We start from the raw sequence: 24,173 nt of genomic DNA on the forward strand, positions 1-24,173 counted from the left end.
TGACTAAAGGGCCTCTACAGAGAAAAAGATACACATTTAGTGTATGTAGTACACAACAATAAACCAGAAAAACTGGCATTAGTCCTGGCTTCCCCCTTCAACAAATTGTTTGATCCTGAGCTCTGCAGTCACCAGCTAAGTAGACTACAATCATAAGAAATGATAGGGCTGTGCAAAGCTACCAGCATAGTGAAAAAAAACTGCATGTATGTCTCTCATAACATGTCAACCACCACACTACTATGTCCCAAACACAGTAAATGCACCTCGGTGCTCATGACGCATGACATGGAAACACGTCCCATATAGGTTCACAAAACAATAACAACACCATTCCAATCACATAGCTTACATGGCCTAGCTTGCAGAGCATGTAGGTGAGAGCTTCAGTGCCCCACTAAGGGGTAGTACATGCTATATAACTGCCGCAATACAATTATTTTGTTACCATGTTTTCTTTTTCTTTATGATTAGGCCTGATGGCACCTTGATATGCTTGAATTTAGGGTGAGCACTATACAAAAATCTCTCCTGCCAACTCATGTTGCTCCATGTAGTTATAAATTATGCAAGATGTATGGAACACAACTTGCCTCTTACTTCATTAAAATAGCACTGTCACCATGGATGGTGGGAGTCCATGACTCTTTCATGCTTAAAAACTATCTCTGTGAAAAATGCCTCTTGAGGCAGTGATATAATTAGATGTTCTTATTAAGTGGTTCTACATGTTGGAGAAATAAAAGTTGTGATTTGTTTTTCAAAAGATGGCATTTTTGTATGACTTTTGTATCACTTTTTGCAATATTTACAAATGTATGTTTGCGCATGGAAGGGGTTATACACCTAAGCTTGGCTCACGTCTCAGCTTTCACTGTTTGACTCATGTCTCAGCTTACCATGTTGATTGGCTGTATGTACAACTGAAAAAGACAGCCACTGTAGGAGTGAGGTACTTTTTATTTTAATGAGAACATTTCAATATGCCGTGTTAAGCCTTACGTTAATTGTGCCATAAAATGAACACTTAATTTTAAATATCTCCTGTTATATAATTAAATTGAAGCAGCGTTTTTACAGGAGTTCTTAAAAAATGAATAAAGTACCTCCTGCAAGTTGTCCCTATGCACTAACCGGATCCAGGAACTTAATTTTACCTTTCTCTCATTATTCCATTGAAATGTAACAAAAAGAAACGTAAAATGATATTCCTGTCTCCTGTTTGTGGCCAGGAACAACTTGCAATGTACTTTATTTAAAAAGGAAAGAGCCCTGTATAACGCTGCTTTAACTTAATGTTAAATTAAAGCAGCGTTTCAAACAGATTTTTCCTTCAAAATATATAAAGTATCTTTGCATTTTGATGCCCTGAATAAAGCATTTCACAGGCATCTTGTTTCTAACAAAAACGTTTCTCTCTTCCACAAACCGTAGGCTGGTTGTGCCTCCAAGGCTGCTTCTCGGGCCGCACAAGTCATGCAGGATCAAAGTTTTGTGCTGGGCAGCAGAAGGCAGGTGTCGTGCTTCCCCATGGAATATTGCTTTATTAAGTTTCCACTAAGCGTGGAAGTCTACTTTAGTGGACGGACCTGTTTGCAGATGGGATCCTCCAAATTGCAAGTTTCATGGAAGTAAAGTAATTTATTTTTTCTATAATTTCTGTTAAGGGATCTCTTTTTCATGGACCATGCCTGGGGGAGACATGGCACTTGAGGATTCTGGCTGTCCTCTGAAGGTTGTTGTGAAATCTGCCTTAAAGTGCTTTTTAATTCCAAGATCTGCCCTGCTTTACCCGCCAAGCCATTTTTGGCACTTTTCTCGTTTTGCTCAAGAGGCCTGATTCCAAGGCTATTCACAAGTGCTCTGAGCTTTATTCTAAGATAGTCCTAAGGTTCTCACAGGGCATGCAGTCGAGCCTGCACTGAGGGGTAGCATCCTAATCTAGAGGTTTTTCCTGGGATGCCCATTGACACGACTGGAGGTCCTTTGGCGTAAATGGGCTGTTCTCACCAAATATATCATAACTTTTGTAACTAATATCAGTCATTCTAGTGCTAGTAGCACAATAGGGTCATCAACCAGTGCAAGACCCAGCATCAACCTTCATGGTGGTCCTGCAGCCTCAGATCAAATAATTCAGGTATTTTTCCAGAAACACTGGGTCCTAGAATATGTTCATCTGGTAGTCCTCTCCTCTTGACAAGCCTCTGTCCTAGCCTATTCTCTGGTTATCCAAATAACTGAGGTGTCCTGTGGGTTTTCTGTACCCATACATCCACATTTAAGATGACAACTTAGAGGATTAGGGCATAAGCCCCGCATAGGGAATTGCTTCATAGTGAGTAAAGCTTTCTAGGTCCATAGGTTATGGTGCAGGAATCATCTGCCCAAAAGATAGGTTTCTTTGCCTCACTATATAACCAGATTGGCAAGGGCAGTGTTCAGCTACTTCTACCAAATGGAGCATCATTTCAATGTTTGTGCATATAAGGGTGAATCTCAGCTGATTCTAGATGGCCACAAAAGAAATATGGGTTGCGCACTATCATAGGTTACCATAATTATCCGTTCCCATTCTTATCTAAGTTCTGACTGGTACTGGCAGCCCTGGGAAAGAGTAAGTAACTAGTTGCCAGTGCTTCACCGCCTCATGATGGAAATGTTACATATGCAAATACCCTACTTAAATAACTCAATTAGGGGTGAGATTGAACTTGAAATGAGCTTTCCCTCTGCTTATGAAATTCCTGCTTTCCTAAGCAGCGGAATGTTTGCTCATAGAGACACAGTACAATGTGAGTGCCCTGTTTGATGTTGTGTCCAACCGAAGATCAGGTTTTGATGACATCCAGGCGCACAGCTTTAGGTCATTGCAAATTACAAGCAAGTCTGCAGTTTTTGGGCCTCAAGCACACAGCTCAGGACAGATTGATTAACCTTCACATTAATGGGAAATTGTGGCTCTGTCCTTCCACAGACAAGGTCCTTATGTGGTTTAAAGTACGAGTGTTATTAGCAAAATTGCTTTTCTTCATGTATGCAAGCCATTAATTAAGCATGTTTCCACCACATTGTAATCTACCACTAGAAACGTGTTTTTTTCTCTTCTCCCATAAACCAGGAACAGCACTGAGACTTCTTAGCTTTTGGGTTCCGGTTTCTTAGGATGTGGTCAGGTGTCACAGTGGAGATTTATTAAGGAAGATTATTGGGTCTTTTTGGTGGTCGGCCTGGCTTTCTCTTTGCTGATGCCCGTACTACCTTCCTCATCATTCTCATTCTGTTGTGTGGGCTGTTCGTACTTGGAGGGAAAACAATAGGTGTTTGCTTCTGATAGCGGTAAAAGGCATTCAACTGTGGTCCTCTTCTGGTAAAACGTTTACTATTCTCTGGAACAGAGGTCACAGTGATTATTTTCAAAACACCCTGTGTCATCTCCAAGTTTAGGTCATTTAACTGCTTTGATTCATACTAAGGAAGCACCAGCTGAATGCTTTCCCAAATCAACTTTTGGCGTCCTCCTCCTTTTGTTTGTCAGTATCTGCTCTCCAGGTTCACCTGGTAAACTTGAGAAGCCGAACCACGGCAACCCTCTCCTTCCGGGTCCTTGAACCCGGGTGATCTCCACACTCCAGTGCGATCCCCGCATTGGTCATGTTCCCGATTTTAAATATGTAAACTTTACAATATTATCTGCTTACATTATGTTGACTGGCTCTCGTTTCTCATCAACCTTTTATCAGTACAATGTTTGTGTGCTTTGGACGGCATTTCTCTTGAAAATTCGTTTGAAGTAAGACTCAAGAGGATGCATTGTGTAGGCCAGGTTTTTGAATCGCTTCTTAGTTAGCTGATGCTTCTGGTTACCAGTCGGCATGTGCCTATCGGAGATGTTTATAGTAGAATGAAGAGTCTTAGCTGTTTATTGTCTCTGTATTCGTCGAGTATATTTTGCTTAACATTTTCCAAATGTGAACCCTTTGTTGAAGCTAGATGACGCTGTAGATGTTGAAGAGATACATTCAGATCTCCCCGACAACTACCTGCTTTGCCTCTGTGAAAATGCTGATAGCCTGAAAGAGAAGTCAAAGTGGGATGTGGTTATTGGCTTAGTGGTAAGTAATGTTTTCAGAGCACTATTGAAGTGTATATTGAAGGTAACCAGGAAACATGATGTGTGTTTCTTTATCTCTGTACTGTCAATAACAGGGCTCGTACCTGTCGTTTCGGAATGAGTCCAAATAATGTTTGAAAGTCAATGATATACTTATATTTTTTTAATTTCATTTTCGGTGCTTGCATAGAGCTCTTACCATGGAGCCTGCTTCATAATGCTTCAGAGGTGAGGGGAAACCTGGGGGATGGGACCAGGCACGAGAGGGACACACAATGTTACATTTGAGAGCAGAATAGTTGGTAATATTTTATATTTTTCACAAAAAGAGTGTGAGGTTGCATACAGCTTTTAAATATCCTCCCATGCAACACGAACTGTTTCACCACAGAATGCGAAAGCCCAGGAACTATTTGATGCCTGTGTGTGATACCTTATCCTACAGAGATAATAATAGTATTAGGAGAAAATACCTCACCCACCAAATGGGGGCATGCTTCATCATTAGTGTTTTCTCTTACCCTGGTTGGTCGACGCCACCTGAGTGGGCTCAACCAAGTCTGGGAGCTCTAATTAGGGGGAGGGGGCGTTCAATTCAGTGTAAAAATGGTTATGGGTCTGCCCCAAATTTCTTCATTCAGTGGGGACCCATACAGTGATCAAAAATCTATAAACACTGATGCCAAGTAGAAATACAATGGTTCAAGCATCCTCATCTTGCTTCGATTTTTCAGCAGATTTCAAAATGCCTAGTCGGTCACTCAGCCTTCGTCAGGGAACCTAGACCTCCCTGCCTACCCTTAGTAGATTGTACAGGGGTATGTGAACAAAAAGAGGCAGAAGACTCCACAACCTGAAAGCTTATGCAGAACCTTTAGGGTACCAATAAACAGGTACTCATTATGTGTATAATGTTGTCTAGTGAGTAATAATAGTCATGCCAAATCTGGACTCCCTGGGTTGGGGGCGACTCACAAATTCATTTGGTGTTCATAGCAAAATATGCACTCTCTTTTTGTATAAGTGAGGCCCAACTCCATGGTAACTGCACACTCCAAGCCATAAAAGCCACTCGGTGCTCATATATACAGCAACATGGCAACAATGCCCGTTGCTCTCATATCACTTACAATATGGGTTGCTTCTGATCTAACTCGCCAAATTTAGGTTTCCAAGTAGGCCCCATCGGCAAAAAGGGACTAGGTTTCCCTGTAGTCACACTCTCGAGAGTGATACAAAATTACTTTAGTACTGTCATGTTTACAGTATTCTCTGTCTCTTTTCTCTTTATATGACATTCTTTAAAAAGGGGGAGATGTACCCTTTTACTATTTATCCTGTTCATAGTTGCTATTCTTTCCTTTGTTACACATCATAAAGCCTCACTCCATGCAAAGGGATAGATGGGAGAGTGGAGCTGTCAGTCTGCACGGTTCTGTTTCAATTCATTATTGCAGAATAACATATTAACAGTAATAATGTTTTTTCAGTAACATCTACCAACAGTCTTAACATGAAAAGAATAGTCTGAATAATAATCAATGACACACCCACAAATATGCTAAAACTTGAATAAAACGACTTAAATTCACCCAATTTTAGAGAAAAGGAAAACATTTTTTGCTTGAGTTTTCAATCTGTTAAGATTGCATTGTGTTGATTTAAAGTGGATTCATGAAGTCCAAAGCAAGCCCGTCTGCACCCTTTCGCACACTATCTTGCTGCGTCAGACACACGGATCTGTCATTACTCAGATTTATTTATTTATTTTCATCGTTGTACACTGGCCTGGGGCTTCCAATTTTGCGTCATGTGATGTTTCTGTAGTAGGCTGATCAGAGTCTGCCACTTTTTTTTAGCCCTTGGCAGTGGTGTAGCTCGAAAGTTAGTGTTTGCAGAATGCGATTTAATTTCAAGCCTGCCTATGATTTTTCAAGCCAGGGTAGTATAGACTCAAGTAATCGTTACTGTGCCTGCATTTTTTTTTTTACAGTAATACATCCAGATTGTCCCAGTCACAAGGATTTTGTGTATATATTTTGACCCAGATTGGTATACTCAAGAAGTCAGATCCTCCATCAGGTGTTGGTGGAATCTAGTCATCCGCTGGGATAATACCCTGGATTGTTCCTTGCTCTTAACTCTCTAACAATAGCCTTCCCAGATGTATTGTGGTTGTGTTAAAATAGAGACCTCCAGTATGTATGGGAGATTGTGGTCGTGGGCCATGGAGGAGCTTGCTATTGGAAATGGATTGGCATATTTCAAGATTTGGATTGTTCATTACTACAGTGGGTCCAATGGGTACTAAAGATAGACTACCCAGGGGTATTCTAAGCCTGCTTAAGCGAGTCCCTTGCTTTCTTCCGTGATCTCTTTATTGGTGTTAATGGATAGATCCTGCCTTCAGCACACCACTGCCCAGCGAGTGACATGCATACTACTCAAAGTTCCCATAATGTCGTGGTTCCTTTGACGCAGGCAGAAAATAAATCCGTAATCTGCATTATCATCACTTTTTTGCTTCAAATTTGGTTTTGTAGGCTAACTCGTGGAGCTGAAAGTTAAAATATCAAGCAAATGGAAATAATCTCACTTTTTTTCGGTTTTAATCTGGCTGTGTGCTTTTGGTTATGAGGCTAGATTGTTTTACATTCTCAGTGACCTCCTTGGTATTATTAGTACTCGTGATCGAAGTTTATGAATAAGCTTAAATAATTGTTTTTTGCCTTTTTTCATCTGAATTGCAAATTAGTGGGTTATAAACGGTAATAGACAATAAAGATATTACTATAAAGTGAGCTGGCCCCTGGAAGACAGGGTCCTAGGTGCAATAGAAGGCTCAGGTGAGGGGGCCTGCAGCCCCCCTCACTTTAAATGTATGTAGCAGCCCTAGAGGATGGGGTCCCCTGGCCTTTTTAAGGCTGTGGGAGGAGGGCTGCGTGGCCCCATCCCCTTTATTGTAAGTTTCGGCCCTGGGGGTGGACTCCCTGGGTTCTATAATGGCTCGGGATGGGTGGCCGTGCACCCATGTCCCCTTAATTAAACAATGCGACACAGGTGCAGCATTTTGTTTTTGTTTTTTACGAACCCACAGGATCGAGGCAACAATTGCCTTTTTTTCAGTTTTGGTGGGGGATATAACTACCCTGCCTTTATATATATATATATATTTTTTTTCAAATTTCAGGACAGCGGACTAAGACCCGAAGTCCTGTAATGGCTGCCAGCAACATTTTTATGATTTTGCTAGCGGCCAATCATGGTGGTAGGTTCCGCAGGAGTCTGACTCCCGCAGAAGCAAATATACCTAAAGGAAAAAAGCTTCCTGGGCTAATAAAAATGCTCTATTTTTGAATTGGCGCGCCTCTCAGTATCTCGTAAGATTCTCACTGACCCAACAGTCCATGTATACAAATCTTTTTTACCCTTAATTTGAAGAAAACTACTGAAAGGATTTACCCCAAAGCACAATCTGCGGACCAAGATTTGCTTTCTGCCAAATTTGATGCAATTCCGTTGTACAATTTTTGCTGTAGCCCATCTTAAAAAAAAGTCTATGGAAAATGTATTGGGATTTTTTGTCATTGGAGCATCCCCCCATTTTTTTCCCGGCCCTGCTTGACGGATCCCTCCGAAACTTTCAATACACAAACCAGGCATGAAAGAACAGTTTCTTGGAAAGTTTTGTGGTTATTCATCAAACGGTGCAAAAGTTACTAACAACACAAAATACGCATTTACTATGGAACCTGAAAAAAACTGAGATTAAAGTAACGTTAAAATTAGGAATTGTAACTATATCATACTTGAAACCTTAGAAATTCACTGAAAAAAGCAAAGGTGAATGGGATGTTATACTTAGTTGAAATTGTCAGTTAAACCATACCATTTTAAATTAACAAACCACTAAAATTCACCAGTTATAGTTATCTCAAGTACCTATAACTCATGCCCTAAGTAACTAACTCGCTGCCCCGCCATGTATAGTGTTGTCATCTATGATGTAATTTCAGATGTCGCAGTGAGGTGATCAATGTCATAGAACATACTTGGAATATCCGCAGACAGCTAGACATCTCCCTATCCTGAATTGAGGGGCAGCTGCTCCTACTCGAGACACAGGCCGTAAACAGCCCAGATCAACAAGGAGGCACTCCTGGACCGACTGAGGTGTCATAATTATTTGGCGCATTCGGCCCGTTCTCACTCTACAGCGGAGAAAGCCGGGAGATTGTTGGCTTATTTGATCAGGCAGGAGCACCCCCAGCGCCCCATACAGTTGCAACTTGACAAACTAGGCCGGGAACGAAGCACCAAGAGGGGCATTCACACACTGATGACTGAACACTACACTCGACTATATGAGACCCGTCTGACGGGCAACGCCCAGGATGTGGGGTCCTTTCTGGACACTGTGGAATTGCCCACTCTTACAGTGGACCAGTCTCTGGAGCTGAACTCCCCCCGACAGAAGACGAAATACGAGACGCATTGCGGTCCTTGTCCTCCAGTAAAACGCCGGGACCAAATGGTCTCCCGGCCGAGTTCTTCAAAACCTATGCGGACCATTTGGTGCCACATCTCCATTCAGTGTACACAGAGGCAATTTCGGATGGGACTCTACCCCCGACCATGCGTACCGCTAACGTGGTATCCTTGTTGAAACCTGGTAAGGACCCCACGTCTCCCGGTTCCTATGGCCGATTGCAATTTTGAACACGGATTATAAGATTCTGGCAAAAGCCATGGCCATTCGACTGGCCCCGCTAGTCCCTTCTGACCAGAATGGCTTAGTTCCGCAGCGCAATACAGCCCTGAACCTACGTCTCTACTTTTGGGTGGCGGAATATGCCCGATCGGCTGGCCGCGCTCAGGATGCATGGTGTTGGACCTTGAGAAGGCCTTCGATTCGCTGACTTGGAATTTCCTTTTTGCTGATTTGGCTCATTTTGGGGTTGGTCCCTATTTCCTTAGTTTGGTACAACTACTGTATCGTAATCCATCGGTCCGGATTCGGACGGGCCCTATGTTTCAGACCCAATTCGGGTGCGGCGTGGAACCCGGGAAGGGAAGCCCGTTGTCCCCGCTTTTGTTCGCGTTGGCAATGGTCCATATCCGCTCTCACATTGACATGGGGATTGAGCCAGAAGACGGCACTCACACCATTTCGCTATACGCAGATGACCTGCTGTTATATGCTCGGGACCTCCATAATATCCCCCCACCCCCCCACTTGATCGAGCCCTTAGCCATTTTGCGCGTGCCTCGGGACTGCGAGTTAATTCAGCAAAAACTATACTTTCTCCGTTCTTGGCAGATTCTCCTGATCCGGGCTACGTACTGGGGGGGGAGGGGGGAACATGTGGCCTGGTGCGTAGACCCTTTTCGGTACTTAGGGGTCCGACTTTATCGTACCAAGGTCGATCTTTTCGATGGAAACATGCTCCTGGCTAATACGTCGTCGATCCGGTCGCAGATGAATTTCTGGAGGATTCTCCCATTGGCAATCTCTGGGAGAATTGCCCTTGTCAATATGGTGGTTCTTTCCCGCCTTCTCTACTACTTCGCCACTTTACCCCTTTCTTCAGACAGTGGGAAAAGGTTGTACGCGACTTCATATGGGGGACATCACGCCACAGAGTGTCCGTGGGAAAGTTCTATCTGCCTACTGAGCTGGGTGGCCTAGCAGTACCCAATTTCGAGCATTACTACCTGGCCTCCCAACTGCAATGGTTCGCCAGGTGGATATCCTCCCGTTATTTGCCGGACCCGGCTTCTTTGGAACCTCCGCTAATGCAGAGCAGCCTTTTATGAATTTTTCATCCTTGCTCCAAGTCCAAACCCCTCGAGACTCTCCTACTCAATGTAGCGTACAAGTGCTTCCATAGGTGTCTCTTCCTCACTAGAACCACCATTCTATATGCACCCACTATCCCACTGCTGGAAACTCCACAAGGGGACACCTACACGACGGCGACTGAGTTGCATCACTGGGCCTTGGAAGGGATACAGGACGTGGGAGACCTTTTTCAAGACTGCATTCATATCCCGTACCAGGAACTCATGACGGAGAAGAACCTGCGCCCTGGACAGTTTCTACTACATAGAACGATCATAGCCTCTTTAACGTCTAAATGGGGTACACTCACTCAGGAGCCTCCCACGCATCACACTTTGCAATACCTCATGTGATGGGATAGGAGTACACCTCACGTGCTGGTTCACATCTTCTCTTCGACAACACACGGAGGTGGCCCTCACTCGACTTCGATTTCATTGTGAGGGGGCCCTGGGGAGGGAGTTTACAGATAGAGAATGGGCGGTTGTCCGGGGCAGCCCAACCAATGTACCCCGTAACCAACGATTCAAACAAATTCAATTCTTTGTACTACACCGGGCCTACCTTACTCCAGCTCAAATCAACAGGTACTTCCTTCGCACTGATGCGAAGAAAAACATTGCACAGATGCAGCTTGTCCCCTATGCCGGCAGTTAGATGCTGACATTCTCCATATGCTTTGGTGTTGCCCGGTCCTGACTGACTATTGGAATAATGTGACGGTCACCCTCACAACTTGCACCTCCCGCACCATTCCTCCTGGTTGGGAGGCCCATGTGCTGCACCTCTTCAGCAGAAACAAAAAATATCTAGCTGCCATACGATTTCTAGACCTGGGTTTAATAACAGCCAAACGTTTGATCACTAGGTGATGGAAATCCCCTCTGTCGCCCCACCCACTTGCCTGGCGCCGAGCCCTGCTTAGATGGGCTAAGGCGGAGGGTGTGGCGCTGCGTAGAGAGGGCCTGCTTGGCGTTCGTACATTCCCCCTAGCGCCTCAGTGGGACACAATGGTTTCCAAGCTCCAGGAGATGGTCACTGGCACAGGGGACCCGAATACTTTACATGGGGTCATTACTCAGGATACATCCCCCGCCTGCGGGAGTGTAGGGTAGTGCTGACACCCGAGCTGCCTCGGCCCTTCTGTTTCAGAGCCTCATTGTCACCAGGACCTGGTAGTTTTTGGCCCCCCCCAGCTATGCTAGATATGGCAGCAGGTCTTAAGCGACTTCCCCCCCCTCATTTCCCCTCCTTGACCTATGTTGTCCTCATTTTGTTGTGTCCTATCTCCCCTGTTGGGTTCGAACTGCACTATACCCAATTTGTTTACCTGCTACCCGGTGCCGTGACTCACCAGCACTGCTCTGCCCTCCCTGGGATATTGACTCACGGTTTTAAGTACTCACCATAATCCACATCTCTGTTTTCTCTTTTGCTACTGGGTATTGTGCATCGCGCTATTGGCAGTCATTTTTCTGTTTTCTTCCACTTGATGCATGAGCGCTGCTCTGATTATATGCTTTATTAATAATGTGCAAGATGTTAATAAAGAAGATTTAAACAAAAATCAATGTCATAGAACATTTCATGAGTGATGTAATATGGCAGGTAATTAGCAGTGCATGATGAGGGTGCGAGTTATAGTTCCTTTGGGGCAAGAGTTCTAGTTAGTTGAGATAACTATAACTTCCGAATTTCAGTGTTTATTTTAGTTTAAGATGGTATGTTTTAACTGACATTTTTCTCCTAACTAGAACATCCCTATACCTTTGTTTTTTCAGTGAATTTCTAAGGTGTTTTTTAATTTGAAGTAAGATATAATTACAATTCCTAATTATAGCGTCACTTCAACCTTTGTTTTTTTCAGTGAATTTCTATGTTTTTTTAAATGTAAAGTAAGATGCCCATTGCCATGTGTAGTGTGTGGATGGGTGCAGGGTCTTGCCTGTCCCAGACCCTGTGCTCAACCCTCTGCTGGCCCCCAGTCTCGCACTGCGCTTAATTTGAGCCATGCGCTATGTGGGGTTGGGTGCAGGGCTTCGCCAAGGCATGGGGTTGGGAGTCCACCCCCTGCGGGCTGACTACATGATGTAACAATATGCAGGGTATCATTTTAAGTAAGGCAGACCTACTGAATTTTAACCAAACTCTATTGCATTGTGGGGTGTGTGTGGAGGGGACCATAAAGTTGCGCTTTTTAGGGATATTACAGAGATAGAGGAAACAAAGAATACAATCCTGGATGATAACAATGTGGGTAGTATTATGATGACGCCGGATAGCCATACATTGGACTGCATCCTGGGACCCAGAGGTAAGGAATTGCAAGAAAGACATGTTAGAACGGGCACAAACAACACATTAGGCACATCTGCAGGGATGACAGTCAAGGTAGACTTAGTAACTTGTGGAGGGATGATTACTAAGATAATGCATCCTCCAAATAACAGTGCCCTGTGAACGTTTTTCGATCTCAATTTGTGGGACGCGATGGTTGAGTGTAGATGTGTAGATATATATATATATATATATATATATTATCTACTGGCGATCGCCAGTAGATAGTTATAGTTAGGACCCTGTTTCCATAGGAAATCCGCAACATTCTATTTGGAATAACTTTGGCGCCGGTCGACGAATCCTCGCGAAATTTTCAAAATAGGTGGGGCGCTACGCTCCGCTCCTACCCTGAAAGTCTCGGGGGGATTCGTCAAGCGGGGCTGAGATAAAAGGGGGGTCCCAAAACGCGTTTTTCCCATGCATTTTTCCATAGGACCTTTAGACACAGCTACAGCCCGAACGGCTGAACAGAATTACTTGAAATTTGGCAGAGAGGTAGTCCTCATATCAAGGAAGTGCCTTTTGTAGGTCTGGTATAAAACTGTTCAGTAGTTCCTGACAAAATAGCATTTAAATCAATATATATATCTGTGGCAGCTTACGGTGCGCTTACCGTGCGCTTACGGTAAGCTTACCGTACGTGTACGGTGACGTGCGCGAGCGCGATTCTGATTGGCTGTTAGATCTTAGTAAACATTCGAATCGTTCAAAACCAGGAAGCGGCGGCCGCCATTTTCTCTCTCGCACTCTGAGGGGGGGAGGAAAAACAAAGGCAAAAAACATGTAAAGGGACTTTTTAGACAGCTCAAAACCACCTAGCCTTGATGAATGTGTCCCCAAAGAACCCCCAAGGCCAAAAATTAATTTTTATTGTTTTACGAAAAATCGCCGATTACGCTTACCGTATGCGTACGGTAAAAAAAATTAAAAAAAAAAAAATTATCCACACTCTTCCCACCCCGTGTGCTAATGGTGCCCGCTGGGCACCATTTGTACATGACATATACATATGTTCATGGAAATTTAAAAGCTTACCTTTCCCAACGAAGCGCATAATATGTCCTCCATGTGCGCACGGTGCGCGAAGCGCATCGTGCGTACATGGCCCATCCACGGCACTAACTGCGTAAAGTGAGCGCGCGGTGCGCAAAGCGCACCGTGCGCGCACGGAACGAACTGCGTTAAGTGGGCGCGCACTCCACGAATGGCGTAAAGTAACTTAGCATTTAAAAAACCGTACAAATTCACTGAAAAAACCATAGGTTTCACACACGTTATAGTTAGGAATTAGCATTTAAAAAACCTTGCAAATTCAGTGAAAAAACCATAGGTTTCACACATGTTATAGTTAGTTGGACATTTTACTGATAAAAAACCAATGAAATTCCCCCGTTATAGTTAGTGCAGGCAACTATAACTCACGCGACCGCAATCCTCTGCTGATGACATATGTGTCTTTATGAAAAAAAAATATTTGTAATATATGTATAGCTAAAATTTAATGGAAGAAGACATGGGCAAATAATTGTCTAAATACAGTATTAGCATCAGCAGAGGATTGCGGTCGCGTGAGTTATAGTTGCCTGCACTAACTATAACGGGGGAATTTCATTGGTTTTTTATCAGTAAAATGTCCAGCTAACTATAACATGTGTGAAACCTATGGTTTTTTCACTGAATATATATATATATATATATATATATATATATATATATATATATATATATACCATGTATTTCTTTGGAGTCAATGCTGCTCAATATTTACTGCACTTTATTAAGCTTGGATTGTCAAGGATTAAAGATTTGGTTGTTCAGGTATCTTTATTTCATATATTTGCAATGTTTTTCTAAAAATGCTAATAAGCTCAATTTTTTAAAGATTTCCTACATAAGACATTTTGTTATTTGTGCTTTACATTTGTTTTGTTATTTGACAGGGAGTTCAGGCTACGACTGGGGAAGTTATTTTTGACAGTTTCCAAGACTCCAATCTGCGCACCGAGTTGGAGAGCAGAATTTTACGGCTACAGCCAGTGGAAATTCTGGTTCCATCAACATTATCTGAGAAGTCGGAAAGTCTGATCAAGAGCATAACCTCAGCAAGGTAAGAATCTATATACTTAACTATGGTTGTCTCACTCTTACGGTTGAAGATTATGCAAGTATAGAGGAGTGACAACTACAGTCTTTATATTTCCGGAAATCCACCACAGTTTATTTTCATGTTTGTACATTTAAAGTGCGTTATCACACGGTACGGTGTGGTACTGATAGTGACATAATTTTCTTTTGTGGGTCACATTAACCATACCCAGCCTTTTAAAAAATTATTCTTACTGTGTATCAAAATACAATTCAGTTATATACTGCATATCAGGCCAATTTGGCCGAGGGTAATACAGAACCAATACAGTTCTAGGAATCTCATCCCGATAATGTTTTACACTCAGTTGTTGACTTTTGTAATTTATACATTGTATCCTTTTGTCAATGGCAATACTACATCATAGGCTGTAACTGAACAAAAGGCTTCTTGTCTTCAGAATGGTGTTGAGAACAGCAATAGTTACTTAAGTGTGTTGTGTATTTCTCTGTTTTGTAACTTTGGTTTCTTTCCCAGTTACTGTGTTGCCACAAGAATGGCTAAGATCTGTGCTTGTTCTGCTTGCCTGTCCTCCTTTTAATTATTTTATGTTGTTCGGTACTCTTTCATGTAGCTCGCTGGTAAGCCTACTGTTGTACTCACATCCAATGCTGTAGTACATTTAAGGGCACTCTAAGCTCGGCCGTGCCTCCGGTGCACCAGGGTGCCCCATCCACCCTTAGGCAGCATGGTCTGCTGAAATATCTGCTTGGGGGGGCTCCAGGAACTCGAATGTCCTAATTATGTACACCTTTCCTCAACATTAAGTGCTATGATGCAGTACCCTCTTAACCTAGTATGATACGTCTTGACTATCTTAGCAGCCGTGTCAAGCATAACATGTGTCCAAGATTTTATCTTAGAACATCTTCTGATGTCTTGGCCATTTTGTAACCCTGCACATGCATGTAACAGATTCTTATCTAATTCCCACTGGTTACAACATTTACCATTGTAGTGAAGACAGGGTTTTGCCTGCACACATTGCTATGTTAGCATAAGCGTTTTAGATGTTAAACGCCATCTTGCCACTTTGCTGTTTTTGCACACGACACCACAGGTAGCTTTTATTTTAAGTAAAACTGCTTGCTTGTTTTTTCTTCACATGAGATCGGTCTGTTTTTCACATCCCTAGACTTACACCGCGACCTTAGTCTGAACACTGTGTACAGAAGCCGTCAATGTCAAATAACAATGTATGCTGTTGAATTCAGGTTGATCAGCCCACGCTCTAGACACAACAAGCACACAGCTGTAAATATCTGAAACTCTGGTGCCTTTAATATTGCATTGCATGCATGATACAGGCACTTGGAGAAAACCTTTCCAGACACAGAGCGTTGCTGATCCTGTGATGTGATTCACCGGAGCTGATCTTGGAGGTATGGGGTTCCCCATTCAAACCTAGAGACCTTCTATTATTATAAAACTAGCTTCTAGCCAGGGGAGGGTGGTACACAAGGTGCTATAGGACCTGTTTCCACTATCATTTTATGATTTCTCCCTTTGTGTTTTATTGAATTGTAACAATGCTGATGGTTTTATTTCTGATCATTTGTCTGCTTATGTTAGCCAAAATACTGCATCTTAGAGCACGTAGTTAAAAATAAACATTTTAAACTTTTCCGTGTCTCCGATTACTCACGTTGTGGACTGATATGAGAATAAAAACGAAAGAGTGTTCTTGATTCCCACCATTCCTGAGAGTATCCCAAGTCGCTTGTTCTGGGTTGTCTATTCATTGGTAGCTTCGCTGTAGTACGGAGAACGAATGAGACACTGATGCTAGTCGGATAGGGGTTCTGGGTACTGAGGTGAGTTTTTTTGGTACACCACAACTCACTGATGTCCTGGTTTCCTGTGCATAGTTCTGTGCATAAACAAATTCCCTGCAACTTGGCGCACCCAACGTTTCGTCTTGTATTCGAGACGCTTTAGTGGTGCTTATATTTGTCCACAACACCCTCACTCCTGTTTACGGTTGACAGAAGTGACGGATTAACCTACTTATTACATAAATTATAGATTTGTTCAAGCTTGATAATTAACCCCTTCCATGCTCATGACGGAACGGTTCCGTCATGAGCCACGGTTGAGCTGTGCTCATGACGGAACCGTTCCGTCATGAGCCCGCCCGCGCTCGAACCCTTCAGCACCGCGGCGGAATTCGCCCAGCGCTGAAGGGGTTAAAACGTTTTTGTTTTGAATTACTGCCCTCTTTTGTGCTACAGTTTAATATAGAATGTTTTCTTCTCTGCGTCCTTATGGCTGAAGTTGCTATTGAAGCGCATAGTCGCGCCCCACTCCGGCGTCATCTGACGCAGTTTGGGGTGCCCGACGACGGAATGTCAGTAATCTTTGTAGTGAGTGCCGATGCATCGTTCCCCTTTGAGCATTTCTACTCTTGGGTTACGTTTCCTGAAGTGGATGCGGATGAGAACACTTCCACTCTTACACTCCTACGGCAGTTCCAGCAAATTACACCCCATATAGGACGTGGGAAATTCCGATTTCCACATGGCAGCATCGTATTTGGTTCGGTTAGGTCCCTTGTCCATCCCTGGGGCCAGTCTTGGCCGGGTTCACACCTCGACCACGTTATTTGCTAGCCCCGGTGGATGACTTACGTCAGCTACATACCTCTTTGATAGCGGTGTATAGGGCTTTGGTGCAATACGTCTCGCGCAATCTCCAGGTGGGAGCACCTGGGGTTACGACGCAACCAGTTGGACCGGCCGGGATTATTATTAGTCCCATCCTGGTTAATTCGGTAATGGGCAAGCGCCCCAGAATAAGGATGATATGCCTTATTGGTTTGCTGAGAAATTTGACCAACTGGAAACAGTATTTCCTAATACAACTCCTGTGGAGAAACCCAGGATTCTTACAATTAGTTTGCAGAAAGTCTTAGTCCCTGAGGTAACAGATTGTGAGAACTGGGGTAAAGTATTTGCAGCAGTGTATGCGAAGTGCTTCGTCTATGACTGTGCTGCCCTCCGTGATTAAGCGTGTTCAGGATGAGCACGGTCCGGAGGCGGCGGTCGAGTTGAGAATGAGGCTTGTTGGCGTGTTCGACGTAGTTGTTGACCTCATCCTTGCTAACGTCAAGGTAGATGCAGTTAACTTTCAAGTGTCGAATCAGATGCGCCTCATCGCCGACGCCGATAAACACCGGCAGTTACCGAGGATTATTGCGGAGGGTTATAAGACCATTGGCTGCAATAGTTTGGGTGCTAAGCCTTTCGCTAAAATAACAGCACAACCGCAGACTCATACGGTTAAGTCTACTAAAGACGACCGTCCTGTATTTCCTAAACACAATTGGAAAAGTAAAAAACAGGGGAAGCAGCAACAGAAACAAGGGTCCCGTCCCGCGTCACTAATACCAGTGACTACTGAACGCACATATGAGTTTCGCGATCGCACGCAAATTAGGTCTCCTGCTAGATTTCAGGTTCCTGTTCAAAGTTCTCCTTGTTCTTCACTGGAAACATCGGTCTCGCAAGCCGGTGGAGGTGAACTCGACAGAGGTCGGGGTGCCCCTCAAGGACGTGAGCAGCCCGCCCCGCTGATGGTAAAGGCAAGCAGGACGACTTTCCACGTCAACGACCTCAGTTTCAGAAAAGAAAGTTGCTGCACTAACAGCGAGGTATGCCACAGATAGTGAGAACACAGCTTCGGAACCTACAGCCAACCCAGGGGTGCAGAAACTGAATCTAAACACCTACATCCATTGATGCGCAAGCATTGTGGGGTGCCAGGGCCTAGCATATTATTTCCAACCAAGTAAGGCCCTTCAGTGGCAAGATTTGTTAAAAATGATAAAAATGGATTGAACAAAGAAAGGACTAGTTGGGCAATAAATTAAAGAGTTGCTTTACACATGGCTGCTAAAGCCTTCCTATTAGAAGTTGGGCCACTGTTGCCTGCTTCTGGCGACAGAGCCACTCCAGGCACCAACTGTAGGTGCCTCCATGCTCTCTACCTCAATGTGCCACTTTCATTGCCAGCACGAGCACTGTCACCAGTGCCAAAACCTACTAGGTGCTATAGCCGTGCTTATGCACATTCATAGCCCCTCTCAACCCCAACAACCACTTCCAACCAATGAAGGAGCCATAGGAGGCAATGGGAAGCACTCATTTGCGGCCCCCATTCACTGTGTTAAGTCAGGAAACTGATCATGCGTGGAAACCTGAGACTTACTTGCGGCGGTCACACAAAGAATGCCCGTACAGTACCCACAGGATGCCCGTGTGGGGCTCTTGACACAGTCCTCTAACCTCAAATTACCATCGTAATGTGTCTCCTCCCCTCGTGCAGCTCTGCGGGTTGAGCGCGAGCTGCATCGATCGCGTGTGTAGCCTCCACATCACAAGCTTGATTCCCAGCTCAGTCACTCATCCTTTTGTCCGCCCAACATCAAAATGACGAGCACCAAATCTAACGACGCTCCAAAGACAGACTGGATACAAGTAATGACGGGCAGGGAGCAGTGGCAGCTGGTGATTGAAAATCATGGTGGGGCTCAAATACAAACATAGAATTGCACCGTACGATTGAACCTCACTACCCACTTACTTTCATTCACTACTCATCCACCTGCATTCAACAATTCAGTCAACCACTGCCTTCTGTCACCTACCCATTTACTCATCCACTTACACTATCCACTGTCATTCACCCAACTCGTATACCCAGCCACCCACATTTACTCAACATCTAAGTCAACTCCTGCAATCATTGTCTCATCCATTCACACAAACTCACACAGCCTCACCGTCCAGTATCCAGCTGTTTCAGTGATTAAAAGCTATACATAGAGCCTTTGTTAATGTTTGTATTATTTAACAAGCAGATTGTTTAATATGTGTTTAATGTGATATATCACATGTAGTCATTAATCTGCAGAAGAAATAAAACAAACATCACTAGCCATGATAAATTACTGAAACCAACACCCCCACTTAGAGATGTGGGGGGGGATGGGAGAGAATGTCACATACTCCTAATAAAATGTGACTATAAAGTATGTGCAGACAACCAGTAGCATGCTTCTTAAACCCACCCTTTCCCGTTTCGTCATAGAATGGGGTATGGTCAGTGGGCATTAGAGCTGCATTCGGTTTTTGGAAGAGCCTCCCGCTGCCCCAATTGGACGAGTGGCATTAGCCAAAATGATCATGGTCCCTCGATTGTTATACTTTTTTACCAATCTGCCAGTGATTCCCCCTAGAACCTTTTTTCAGGATCTAGACTCCCTCCTCAGTGCGTTAATTTGGGGATCCATCAGACACAGAATAGGACTGAAAAAACTGCAGTTGCCCACCACGCAGGGCGGCCTGGGTGCTCCCTCATTCGAGGCCTATTTTTTAGCGGCGTAACTACAGTGGCTTTCTCACTGGACGGCAGACAGGTACACTGTGAAAACGCATACCATAACGGGGCGGATATCTGTTCCAGAGATAAGTCGCCTACTGCTCCCCGGCACTAAACCGAAACGTACGTACCCCCTTCAGGTGGCAGTGGCACGGAGGTGCATGCTAAGAATTCACCGCATGTCCTCGGGGACACCATTGTATTCCCCATTGCTACCTTTGGTGGGATGGCCCAACCGGGAGCACTATTACACAGCCAGCGTGCTTCGCACGTGGACATCCAGTGGCATCACAGAGATGGAATCCCTTTTTGAGGACGGGCAGCTTTGACCATTCCGCAATCTTGTGGTCGACTACGACCTGCCCCCAGGGCAGTTCCTGCTTCACCGCCAACTGCTAGATAGTTACAGGCCATACCAAGACCTTGCAAAGGGGGAACCGCACACACATCCAGTCCTCCACACGATTCTGCACATGGGAACGGGTCGCCATCTAACTACATGGCTTTATAAGGCCATACGAGAACTGACCATCAGGCCACTAGAGTCCTTGCGGGCCACATGGGAAGCTGAAATCGGGCGCGTGCTTCACGAGAGGGAGTGGGAGAGAGCCCTGGAGTACCCCAAGAAGGTATCTAGAAATGCACGCTTTAAAAACATTCAATATTATATACTTCACAGAGCTTATTTAACACCAGCACGCCTCCAACGTTTCTACCCCGACACACAGTTCCTTTGCCCCAGATGTCAAGCGCAGGATGCAGATTTCCGACACATGTTTTGGAGCTGCTCCGTCATTCGAGTTTTCTGGCAGCACATTCACTCTGCTCTGGGTGACCTTACAGGGATTACCTGCATGAACACATGGGAAGCCAGCGCCCTAGGGATCTTCCGAACACGCAAGCAACACAAGGTGCGGACTCGCTTTCCCTCCGTCGCGGTGCTATTGGCCAAACGCAGCATCGCCATGCACTGGCGTTCCCCCGCCGGCCCTCCACTGGCAGCTTGGGTGGGAGCTACACACAAATGGGCGGCGGCGGAGGAGGAGACTTTGCGGGAGGAGGAGGTGAGAGGGGTCTGCAAGAACCCTATATCCATGGAATGGGCCATGTTATTATTTCGTTTCAGGCAGTTGACCCCTGGCGATGACCCTAAAGACGACGCACCCCCACTACCAGCTCCGCAAGAGCAGTCTCAAACCCTAACCGTCCAACCCCTTAATATACTGAGGACATGATCACATACAAAGCAGCCTTATAGTGCATACTATTGCAGTTGCCGGTCGACCCTTAGAGGAGGTCAAAGCGCGATCCATTGAGGCGCCACACCCCGGTGAACTTCCATGCCCTTCCCCTAGTTTAAACCTGTGTTACACCCCAGTTCAAGTGACATATTATCTGTTAGAACCCATGGGGTACACACATTGTTTCATATTTGATCAGTTCAGTTCCTTGCTGATCCTACATCAGTTTCTTCCGACGAAGTGTGATACCACATACTGTACTATGTGCCTTAATTGCCGAAAGATCTGTATACTGTACAGTATATAATCTCTGAAAATGTCAATAAAAATGTTACAAAAAAAAAAAAAAGAATGGGGTATGGTCAGTAAGGCTTGCTGATCACAACCGACATGAGAGGAAATGAGAACGGGTCAAGTAATAGCAGCTGAATGAAGTTCTGAGAAGACATAAGGGCTGTGCATGGGCAAGCCCTGTCAGCCCTGCTGTATACAGCGTCAGCCACATGCTCACAAAGGCACAGTGGCAAAGGCACTTGTGAAAGTGTAGGAATTTCACTGGGAGTAAGTCTCAACAAAACGGTTTATTTTTAAAATGTATTTGAATAACTGGTTCAATAGAAAGGCCACAAAGGGGTAGGGGCACCGCCCTTTAGCCCTTGAACAACAGCCGTCCATGGCAGGGCGTGGGAAGATGTGCACAACAGGGGGAAGGGATGACTAGTGCAGGAGACGCTTTTCCTTTGTAAAGGAATTCCTGCTGGTGTCATTTTCCCCTGCTGAGCACATCTTCACACTCCCACCCCATGCTGCACAGCACATCAACTGTACTTAGGTGAAATCCTTGCCTACAGACAAGGATATCATGCAAGAGCTGGCACTCATATAAAACACCTAAGGAGAAAGACATGCCAAACCATCTTCTCATTGAGGTAACTGGGGCAACGACTGTTAAGTCCAAAAGTTGACCCAATGCTTTCAGCCCTGAGAGCGAAACTTACTCCAACAATTAGTTATGGCCATCTGGCCTTTCCAGGTGCGTTGAACAGTTTTATATCAGCAGTATAGGCCAAAGCTTACAAATGAGTGATGCTAGCCCCCCGGCAAGCCAGAAGAGCAAGGCTAAGGTTGGAGCTAGGCCTTGGGAGGCGTGAGTTAGAGCTCCAGGGGGATTACATTACGTTTTACTTCAGAGTTTCGAGAACTCCAGAAAACTCAATCAAACATCACTTGGGAACGATCTTTAAGGGAAAACGTTCACCGTGGCGTCTCGAGCTGGAGCAAGCAATCGGCAGCCTGAGGATACATACTAACAGCATGCATTTACCCTCAATCCCGATAGCAGCGTGGAAAAAAGCGATGAGTCGGGTACAGATCATCTCGTCTGAAATAGATATCAGTTCAAACCCATCACCGCGGCGCTGGACACAACATATATTCTGGGGAAAGTCCAGCCCTATTTACGTGAAGCATTGTGAGTTGAGGCACGCAGTGAAATTATTTTCATGCGGCTCCTAGGGTTAAGAATAACAGATTTTAAATTAACTCAGCATAGGCGCGTAAGGGGGGAAATGCCTCCTGCAGGTTATGCTCATACAGAAAAGAAGTGTGGTTTCATTTGCTGTGTTGCTGCCCTACCCTGGCCGAGGATCGCCAGCGGTTGCTTCGCCTAATCTTCAAGGCCAAGGGACTAAGAACTTGCAAGGAGGCCTCGAATTTGTAATTAACTGAAACTGATGCAACTAACTTAGCAAGAATGGCAAAGTTCACGCACAAAATTAGACTGGCACTTGAGAACAGTCTTGGGCCTAACAAGTTTAGGGACAGGCTAAGACACTGCATGTACTAACTAGCACAGAGCACTTTTATATATATATATATATATATATATATGTTTCCAAAGGTTTCCCAGCTTTAAGAACGCACTCCACAGCAGGTAGGTTTCACACCCTTTATTAGCAGATGAAAGTAAAATGCCATTCCGACCTTTTTAAATCCTCCTGCCTTACGCGTTTCAAAGCACTCTTGCTTCTTTTTCAAAGGCATCCGTGATTGCACAGCAATGTTCCATGATCACCGTATTCTGCGTGCTCCTTCATTTATAGGCCTCCGGTGTGCCTTCCTTGATAGGTTCAAAAATCCACTGTTGCACGCTGGTACTTGTGGTCATATTTGGCGACTAATTATGCCTTCCAGTAGGCTCTGTGCACTTCACGCTGCTCAAAAGGACAAATTAAGCCCTCCAGTGGGCCTCGGGATGGAATTTCACCTTCACAATTCATTGCACTGCTGAGTCTGATCCGGAGAGGAATTTTCCCTCCAGCAGCCCCTCGTTAGTTTCAAGGGCGGTGCAGTCCTCCACGGCAGGAAGGGCCGTGTGTCTCTGTTTCCAAAGGTTTCCCAGCTTTAAGAACGCACTCCACAGCAGGTAGGTTTCACACCCTTTATTAGCAGATGAAAGTGAAATGCCATTCCGACCTTTTTAAATCCTCCTGCCTTACGCGTTTCAAAGCACTCTTGCTTCTTTTTCAAAGGCATCCGTGATTGCACAGCAATGTTCCATGATCACCGTATTCTGCGTGCTCCTTCATTTATAGGCCTCCGGTGTGCCTTCCTTGATAGGTTCAAAAATCCACTGTTGCACGCTGGTACTTGTGGTCATATTTGGCGACTAATTATGCCTTCCAGTAGGCTCTGTGCACTTCACGCTGCTCAAAAGGACAAATTAAGCCCTCCAGTGGGCCTCGGGATGGAATTTCACCTTCTCAATTCATTGCACTGCTGAGTCTGATCCGGAGAGGAATTTTCCCTCCAGCAGCCCCTCGTTAGTTTCAAGGGCGGTGCAGTCCTCCACGGCAGGAAGGGCCGTGTGTCTCTGTTTCCAAAGGTTTCCCAGCTTTAAGAACGCACTCCACAGCAGGTAGGTTTCACACCCTTTATTAGCAGATGAAAGTGAAATGCCATTCCGACCTTTTTAAATCCTCCTGCCTTACGCGTTTCAAAGCACTCTTGCTTCTTTTTCAAAGGCATCCGTGATTGCACAGCAATGTTCCATGATCACCGTATTCTGCGTGCTCCTTCATTTATAGGCCTCCGGTGTGCCTTCCTTGATAG

At 44.8% G+C, this 24,173-nt stretch overlaps 1 protein-coding gene across 3 annotated transcripts in view; it reads left to right on the top strand.

The window, feature by feature from the left end:
* Positions 1-24,173, top strand: part of MSH3 (mutS homolog 3) — a 2,607,526-nt gene that overhangs the window by 267,823 nt on the left and 2,315,530 nt on the right. For all 3 annotated transcript variants that reach the window (XM_085632401.1, XM_085632403.1, XM_085632402.1), the window contains exons 7-8: positions 3,970-4,115; positions 14,237-14,403. In XM_085632401.1, the coding sequence (XP_085488527.1) occupies positions 3,970-4,115; positions 14,237-14,403 (313 nt within the window). The remainder of the gene's footprint in view (positions 1-3,969; positions 4,116-14,236; positions 14,404-24,173) is intronic.

This window comes from Triturus cristatus, chromosome 2_1 (assembly GCF_964204655.1).
Source record: "Triturus cristatus chromosome 2_1, aTriCri1.1, whole genome shotgun sequence".
NCBI lineage: Eukaryota > Metazoa > Chordata > Amphibia > Caudata > Salamandridae > Triturus > Triturus cristatus.